The 9,755-nt window shown below is 42.7% G+C and overlaps 1 protein-coding gene across 1 annotated transcript in view; it reads right to left on the bottom strand.

Annotated features, from left to right (window-relative positions):
* LVRN (laeverin) overlaps nt 1–9,755 on the bottom strand; it is a 97,594-nt gene that overhangs the window by 49,949 nt on the left and 37,890 nt on the right. Inside the window, exon 6 of the mRNA XM_006158394.2 lies at nt 4,803–5,087. Within this exon, the coding sequence (XP_006158456.1) occupies nt 4,803–5,087 (285 nt within the window). The remainder of the gene's footprint in view (nt 1–4,802; nt 5,088–9,755) is intronic.

Genomic DNA, 9,755 nt, shown 5'->3' with positions numbered 1-9,755 from the left:
CCTTAAAACGCTGGGCACGCTCACTCACACCCAGCTCCTTCCTGGCTGCTCCGGAGGCTAGAGGGAGGGATGGCAAGGCAACACCCCATCAAGGGCACTTCTCTCTCCCTCATCTTTCTCCAAATAAGTAAATAAATAATTTTTTAAAAATAAAGAAAATAAAGAGCAAATGGCATTGTTTTATGGGAATACAACTCTCCTTACTTTCCTCTCTCCTAAGCAGAGTTAATTTGGGATACAAGCAAATATTTCAGAAATAGTTATAAATGGCATTAGCCATGTGTGATTCTACTGGGTCATCGGAAAAGCCTTGATGTATTTTCTATGTAAAAATGCACCATGACTTTCCTGGTAACCCAATATTTTATAAAGCAGCCACAGATCACTTCATAGGTACAGCGTCCACGGAAAGTCCTTCTGAAGACAAGTAAGACCTGCTATAAGTATATAAAGAGTCATGAAATGAACTCACACACACTCACACACCCCAATAGCCCCTTGAGAATGAGAATGCGCCTGTGTGTTTGTAGAGCACAGTGGTAAGAAACATGGCCTTTGCCGTCAGGGACCTGGGATGGAATCTCAGCTCTGACATTGAGCTACTCTGAGACCTTGGTCAACATACTGAATGCTTCAGTGCCTCAGTTTCCTCATCTGTAAGACGGAATCCATAACAACCCTGCTCATGCAGTTGTTGTGAGGACTGAGAGGGTGTACGTTCAGAGCGCGTGCTGCCTGGCTCTAAGTCCACGTGCTCAGTCGTGGCAAATACTTCATTGCAGGTATCATCATTTTCCTCGTCACCAGACTAGGCCCAGACGACTGGGTTATATTCACAGTTCTGTTCTCGTTAGGCCAAGACCTTGGGCAAGCCACTTCACTTTTCAGTATCTCAGTCTCCTGCCCCACCGGGCCATCGGCAAAGTCATGACGTGTTTTTGCATAGAAAAACATGTCATGGTTTTCCCGATGGCCCAATGTATCATGGGAATTCAAAAACTGTGAAAAATTAAATGAAAGTACAAGTCTCTTGTGGTGTACAAGTTTTTTCATATCATGCATTTTCCATGACTGCTGTGCTGACCCCTCATAAACTGATGCCCAGACTCCAGCTTGACCAGCAGAGCCTGTGCTCAGTCCAGGGAAGGAAGGGAAAGGCACCGTGCAGTGCCTTGGCTGGGGCTGGGGGCACCTCACACAATGTTTGCGAAGGGAAGGGGGGCTGCAACTGGGCTGTTGGGGCTGCTTTATCCACATCAGTGCTTCTCAGAAACTGTGATTTCATAAGCAGATAAAAAGAGATTTGTAAACAGATTTTGGTAGGCCAGGACAGGTTTGTCAACTTTTTGTTTTGCCAAACAATTAACAAAAACAAGGATCAAGTGGCCTCCACAACACAGCAGTTAGGTGGACACACAGAAAAATGGACCCCATGTGGTCAGCCAGGGCTCAAATCCCAGCCCCATTGGCTTAAAATACATGCCAGGCATGTGTGCCCAGTTTCCTGATGGGAGAATTGGAGGAAAAAGGATTGCGGCGTGACAAGACTCTATTGTGGGAACCTTTCTTTCTCTCTCCTTGTCCTCTGGTATGAAAAGGAAGGAAAAAGAAAAAAAAGAAAAAACAACAATGACCACAAACTAATATCATCTACCTGTCATCCCCATCTCTCATAAAAGAAAGTTTACTATCAAAATAACAGTGAGAATATAATCTTCGACTCTCCTTCAAAATGTACAGATTTAGCTTGTAAAGATGTGACCAGTGGAAACCAGCATTTCAAATATCAGTAAGTTCTTCGAATGCATGAGGGCAGGGGAGGAAAAAGCAGGTCAGTGACCTCGTCGGAGGTGAAATGGGGCCGAAGGCAGCGAAGACCAGCAGGAAGGAGCCCAAGGGTTAGCAAGGATACAGGAGGCGAGTCGGGGCAGAGATGCCAACGAGAAGGAGTGCTGGCTGCTGAACAAGGGAGCTGTGCCCGAAGGTAATGTTCAATTCAAACATTTACATACATAGATCTAATAAGCCAAATCAGTATGGCTTATCATGTCATTCTGAGTTAAATAAACTAAATATCAGAAATACAACGTATCGTTGAAATCATCAGATTTGCCTATCCATAAATTCACATTTCAGTATTACTAGTTACTCAAATAGTAAAACAATATTAACAATAACATTCACAGCCCAGCTATGCTGGCACAGTGACAGCTCAGTGCCGCAATGCTGGAGGCCGTACGGAAGGGCGGGTTCTTTTCCTGGGTCATCCTGCACATGCCTGTTATACGGGCTGGCTGGGAGACCCGGTTGGGGGTGCTTGTCTGTCTGTCTGTCTCTCTCACTGATGAAATACATAAATAAATAAGCTTTAAAATATTTATTTAATATGAGTCACTAAAAGTAGCATAGTACTTATGACTATGCCTACTGATTATAACTCTTAACATTTAGTCCAGAAGGAATAAGTAAAAATAACCTAAAATATAGTAATAGGAAAGGTGATATAAAAACAATTTATAAGGTGATGCATAAATTATTTAGCAGCCATTAAAAATCTCATTTGGTGGCCAGCAGGTGGTAGAATGATTAAGGTGCTGGACTCCTACGTGGCCAACCTCAGTTCAAATACTGGACCTGGCAGCTTGACTTCTCACTTTCTCTCCCGCTCTCTCTCTCTGGTGAGTTCATGTGCCCTTAGCAAATTTATAAATAATAATAATAATGAATTAATTAATTAAAAACCTCATTTTCAAAAGAATTTAAGGAAATATAGAAAGCTCATGATATAATATTTAGTATAAAAATAATTACAAATTTCTCTGTAATTACTATTTTTAAAAATATTTACAGGCCAGCAGGTGGCATGGTGGTTAAGGCTGCTGGACTCCCACTTGGCCAACTGTAGCCTGAGTCCCAAACTTGGTGGCTTGCTTTCTCACTTTCTCTCACTTTCTCTTGTCAAATTGGTATGTAGGCACCCTGGGTCTTAAGACACTGATTATGGTGGTTAGAGCAGCTGGATCCTACATGACTGACTATAAGTCCTGGACCCAACAGCTTGAAAAACACACTGGGCACATGTGCATGGATGCCCCAAATCCTGAGAGATTAATAGAGGAGAAGAGATTGCAGCATAGCCATCCCCCCAGGAGATGATTCCTCGCTTTCCCTCTGTCTCTCTGGCAACTATACACACACTATGGCAAAATAATTTAAAAAGAAAACAGATATGCAGCTCCAGACCTCAGGACGGGGTGAAAGCTGTCAAGCTGTAGTACTGGAAGCCACGGCTGCAGCTGGAATCCCTGGCCTGACTTGAGGCATTGCAGCCCCGTGTGTGGGCGTCCGAGAGCCGGAACGCTGAGGGTGTGGAAAGGGCGTGTGTGACCTGGCCCTGCTGGGGGTGCTTTTCTCTCCTCCTTTCTTTCCCCTCTCCTACTCACACCCTCTATCACGGCTGTTTTTAAAATGGCAATGCAAAAGGATATTTATTAATCTGGATCATGTTGTTGTATGCTGTCAAATTAAAAGAAAGTCATTAAAAGAATAGTATCAATTCTGTAATGCCATTTTTGTTAAAAAACAAAGAATCAAATACAGAGAGAGACAGAGATTGAGACTGACAGTCTATGGGAAAATCTACACTAAATGTCCGTCATCATGATCTCTGTGTGACAGCATTACAGATTTTTCTTTTTGTGTGCTTTTCTGTATTTTTTTTTCAAATTGTCTGTAGTGTGATCATGTATTACCTTTATAAAATAATTATTGTTTTTTTTCCTTTTATTAACTGTCAGAGGGTACATGCACTCATCAGAGAGAGGGAGGGAGGGAGACAGCACCCTCCGAGAGGCCGTGGTAAGGCCACAGTCCCTTCTCCTCTGTCTCTCTCCTGCCAGGATTTGGGGCACACCTGCACATGCATCTGGTGCGTTTTTCAAGCCACCAGGGCCAAGACTCGAGCTGCAGCTGGCCATGTGGAATCCAGCTCCATTTACCAGCCGGCCACAGGGCTGGTTCCCTTTATTTTTTCTTTTTTATATTTTTCTTTTTAGTTGACATTATATAGTTGTACACACTTATGGGTACAGTGTGACTTTTCGGTACATGAATAGGACAATGAACATGTCTGTCATTTCTAACAGATGTCACTGTGTCTGTGTGGCACACCTGAGACCTCCTCTAGCTATTTCCACAAGAGTGACTGCTGTCCCGCCCCCCCCCGCCCCCCTGCCAGCACTCCGCCCCCCCCCAGCCACTCTCCTCTGCTGTCCCCCACACGCCCTGCCTCCCCGCTCTGCCGTATTCCTGTGGTAGCCTCCGACCTCCCGCTGCTGGCGAGAGTGAGCGCATCTGTCCTCCAAGGATGACCTACTTCCCCTGGCAGGAAGCTCATCCACACTGCTGCATCATGATGGGGATCCGTCTCTTTCTGTCTGAGCAACATTTTATAGTGTTCATTTCTTGATTAACTGTCAGTGGAGCATGTCGCTGGACTCCGTGGGCTGTGTGGGTTGTGCTGCGGTAAGCACGCGGGCACAGAAGTCCTGCGACACGCTGACCCCTTCCCTCGCCTACGTGTAGTGTCCCGTCCCTGTTTGGGCGCCAGGTGTCCCGCAAATACTCATATCTCTCCCTAGCTAACTTTTCCTGAAGAGGGTCTTGTGGAGCAAAGCCAGTCCTTGGAGGTAAATACAAACTCTGGACTGTAAAGTCTCACCACGACACTCCATCACCAGGGGACAAATCCCCCCATCTGACTGCCCCGGTCCTGCTGGTTTTTACTTTCTGCTACTCTTTGCGAGTAATATTTGCTTTTTTTTTTTTTTTCCTGAATTTGGAATGTGGTAGAGTTTTCTCTTCTTTTCTATTGTGGTAGAGAAGCTGGAGAACATCTTCGTGTGAAGTAAGAAGGGACGTTTTACCACATGCCTGGTGTATGATCTCGTGGGAGACAATGAAGGAGATCATAGTGCGCTTCTCCGTCAGCCGGTCGTTCGGTTGCAGCAGCAATACCGATTCATCGAAGATCATTAGTCCCCAATTTTCCATTGCGTGGTTGTCAAAATAAGGCAAGGCAATTATATCTAAGTGGATTTAAATGTAGGAAGAAGGGAAATAAGCTTTTCTCCCAGTTTTTTGAGATTTTTTAGACATACATATCTCAAAATGAAAGAATAAAATTACTAAAAAATACAAGTGAATATTTATAACCCAAGGAGACTGAAAACTTTTTAAAGACTAATACTAAAGACGAGCCAGAAACTACATTGTTTTGATAATTTACTACATTCTTTTTCAGTTTTGCTATAGGATGTGCGCATTTGCCAGAGAGAAAGAGAGACGTAGAGAGAGTCAGAAATTCCCTGCCCCTGTTGGGAGGGGTGGCTCCGCGGCAGCCCATTCTTCTCCATCTGATCTTGGAACTTTGGGCACGCACATACACACATCTGGCACGTTTTCCAATCCACCAGGTCAGGGACTTGAACCACACAGTCAGCCATGTGGGATCCAATCCCCTTAATCACCATGCCACCAGCTGGCCCAAAATTACTTTTTCTCTTTAAAGGTTTTGCCATAGGGTGTGTACACTCACCAGAGGGAGAGGGAGAAGGACAGTGAGAAGCAAAATGAGAAATCACCTCCCAGAGGGGATGGCCATGCCACAGTCCCTTGTCCTCCATTCTCCTCTCGGAATTTTGAGCACCCATGTACACACACCCTATGTGATTTTCAAACTGCCAGGTCCAGGACTTGAACCATAATCGTCCATGTGGAAGTCCAGCATCTTAACGACCGTGCCACCTGCCAACTGTTGGCACCCAATATCACATACTTCAGATGAAGGATGTGGCATCCAAAATATACAAATAACTCTTAAAATTCAATAGTAAGAAAACAACCTGATTACAAAATGGGCAATCTGAACAGACTTCACTAAATAAGATAAAGAAGTGACTAATACACATATAAAAAGATGCTCAACATCATTTGTAGTAGAGTATTGTAAATTAAACAGTAACAAAATAACAGTACATACCTAGTAGAATAGCTAAAATCCCAAACACTGGGAACGCTGAGCAACAGGAGATGGAGCAACAGGAACTCCCATCCACGGCGGGTGGGAGTGCACAGCGGCAGTCTGGCAGTTCTGCATAGAGGTCAACATCGCCTACCTAAGGTCTGACAGCTGTGTTTCGTGGTAGTTACCCAAACAACCTGAAAACTGATGCCCATCCTAAAACCCGCACACAGATCATCAAAGCAGTTTTATTCATAATTGCCAGAAACTGGAAACCACCAAGTAGCCCCTTAATAGGGGAATATCCACAAATTGTGGTATATCCATACAAATAGGAATACTGTATTACTCAATGACAAAAAGAAATGAGTTATCAAGCTCCGAAAAGACATGTAGGAACCTGAAATGCATTTTGCTAGGTGAAGCCAATTCGAAAAAAAGCTACATGCCGTATGACATTCTGGAAAAGATAAAACTGTAATAGTAATAAAAAGAGTAGTCACTTAGGTTGTCAGGAACCGAGGGAGAAGAGGGAGAAAGATGAATCGGTGGAGCACTGGCGTTTTTATGGATGTGAAACTATTCTGCCTGAAATGGTAATGACAATATGTTATTACACGCTTGTCAAAATGCACAGAACCGTACAACCCAAAGAGTGAACTCTAACGTCAACTATGGATGTTAGTTAATAACAACGTAACAATACTGGTTCATCGTTTGTAGCCAACGTCCCACACTAATGGACAACAGTATAACAATAGAAGAACCCGGGAAGGGGAATGGTGGAGTACGGGAATTCACTGCATGTTCGGTAGAATTTTTCAGTTAACGAAAAACTGATCTTAAAAAAATGTCTATTTAAAAGTTAAGTACGTCAGTTTCTCAAAAGACACCATAAACAAATTTGAAAGCCAATTTACAATCCAGGAAAAAAAATTTGCAGTATATATCACAAGCAATTAGATAATTTAAAAAAATTTCAAGAACTCTGAAAACTCTAAAGAAAAAGCGAAACTATAAATAATTCACCAAAGAAATAAGTCAATATACAAATAACTCTTAAAATTCAATAGTAAGAAAACAACCTGATTACAAAATGGGCAATCTGAACAGACTTCACTAAATAAGATAAAGAAGTGACTAATACACATATAAAAAGATGCTCAACATCATTTGTAGTAGAGTATTGTAAATTAAACAGTAACAAAATAACAGTACATACCTAGTAGAATAGCTAAAATCCCAAACACTGGGAACGCTGAGCAACAGGAGATGGAGCAACAGGAACTCCCATCCACGGCGGGTGGGAGGTGGGAGTGCACAGCGGCAGTCTGGCAGTTCTGCATAGAGGTCAACATCACCTACCTAAGGTCTGACAGCTGTGTTTCGTGGTAGTTACCCAAACAACCTGAAAACTGATGCCCATCCTAAAACCCGCACACAGATCATCAAAGCAGTTTTATTCATAATTGCCAGAAACTGGAAACCACCAAGTAGCCCCTTAATAGGGGAATATCCACAAATTGTGGTATATCCATACAAATAGGAATACTGTATTACTCAATGACAAAAAGAAATGAGTTATCAAGCTCCGAAAAGACATGTAGGAACCTGAAATGCATTTTGCTAGGTGAAGCCAATTCGAAAAAAAGCTACATGCCGTATGACATTCTGGAAAAGATAAAACTGTAATAGTAATAAAAAGAGTAGTCACTTAGGTTGTCAGGAACCGAGGGAGAAGAGGGAGAAAGATGAATCGGTGGAGCACTGGCGTTTTTATGGATGTGAAACTATTCTGCCTGAAATGGTAATGACAATATGTTATTACACGCTTGTCAAAATGCACAGAACCGTACAACCCAAAGAGTGAACTCTAACGTCAACTATGGATGTTAGTTAATAACAACGTAACAATACTGGTTCATCGTTTGTAGCCAACGTCCCACACTAATGGACAACAGTATAACAATAGAAGAACCCGGGAAGGGGAATGGTGGAGTACGGGAATTCACTGCATGTTCGGTAGAATTTTTCAGTTAACGAAAAACTGATCTTAAAAAAATGTCTATTTAAAAGTTAAGTACTTCAGTTTCTCAAAAGACACCATAAACAAATTTGAAAGCCAATTTACAATCCAGGAAAAAAAATTTGCAGTATATATCACAAGCAATTAGATAATTTAAAAAAATTTCAAGAACTCTGAAAACTCTAAAGAAAAAGCGAAACTATAAATAATTCACCAAAGAAATAAGTCAAACAGTCAAAAATTATATCTAAAATGTTCAATTAGTCATCAAAAACAAAACTGAATGGACCAGCAGAGGGCATAATGGTTACATTGCTGGACTCCCATGCAGTTGACTGGTTTGAGTCCCGGACCTGGCTGCTTAAAATTCATGCCAAGCGCTTGTGCATCCATGCCCAAAATCCCGAGAGGAGAATGGAGGAGAAGGAATTGCCACATGGATCCCCCAGGGGGCTGATTTCTTGCTTTCTGTCTCTCTCTCTGTCTCTGTGGTGAGGGGATATGCCCTATAGCAAAAATCTTAATCTTATGTATTTGAAAAATTGTTGTACGATCTCAATTTAAAAAAAAAAAAAAAGATTAAGAATTAGTATTGGTTGGGACCAGCAGATGGTATAGTGGTTACATCGCTTGACTCCCACCTGGCCAACCACAGTTCAAGTCCTGGACCTGGTGGCTTGTAAATTATGCCAGACATGTGTGCATGTGTGCCCAAGATCCCAGGAGGAGAATGGAGAAGGGACTAAGACATGGCCATCTCCTCTGGGGGTGAGTTCTTACTTTCCCTCTTGTTGTGTCTGTCTGTCTCTCTCTCTGGCAAGTGCACACCTCTAAGATAAAAACAAAACAAAACAAAAGAAAAAAAACTCTAAAAATATAATAGTCAGTATGGAAAATATAGGAAAACTGGGACACAGCCTGTTGGTGAGGGTGTCAACTGGTACAATAATTCTGGATCAATCTGACAAACTACTTCACAATTTAAAAAATTTTTTCTTTAACAAGAGAAGGGAGAGAAAGAAAGATAGGCATTTTTTCCGTAGATATTTGCCATAGGATGCATGTGCTCACCAGAGAGGATCAGAAAGAGAGACAGTGGGAAATCACCCCCAGGAGGGATGGCCGTGCTGCAATCCTGTCTCCTCCATTCTCTTGTCGAGGTCTTGGGCACACATATGCACCCGGCCTGAGTTTTAAGCTGCCAGGTCTGGGACTTGAACCATAGTTGACTATGTGGGGGTCTAGTGACATAGCCATTATGCCATGTACCTCATTAGTGTTAAGGTAGCCTTCCAAAAGGTAGAATCAACTCAGACTCTGAGGATTAAATAAATTAGTTTTGTCAAATTGGTATGTAGGCACCCTGGGTCTTAAGACACTGATTATGGTGGTTAGAGCAGCTGGATCCTACATGACTGACTATAAGTCCTGGACCCAACAGCTTGAAAAACACACTGGGCATGTGTGCATGAATGCCCCAAATCCTGAGAGATTAATAGAGGAGAAGAGATTACAGCATAGCCATCCCCCCAGGAGATGATTCCTCGCTTTCCCTCTGTCTCTCTGGCAACTATACACACACTATGGCAAAATAATTTAAAAAGAAAACATAGATATGCAGATCCAGACCTCAGGATGGAGTGAAAGCTGTCAAGCTGTAGTGCTGGAAGCCACGGCTGGAGCTGGGAACCCTGGCCTGCATTGAGG

Source organism: Tupaia chinensis, unplaced genomic scaffold, assembly GCF_000334495.1.
Source record: "Tupaia chinensis unplaced genomic scaffold, TupChi_1.0 Scaffold000591_1, whole genome shotgun sequence".
Taxonomy (NCBI): Eukaryota; Metazoa; Chordata; class Mammalia; order Scandentia; family Tupaiidae; genus Tupaia; species Tupaia belangeri.
Note: the sequence above shows the minus strand (reverse complement) of the source record. Positions and strands in the feature narration are given on the sequence as shown.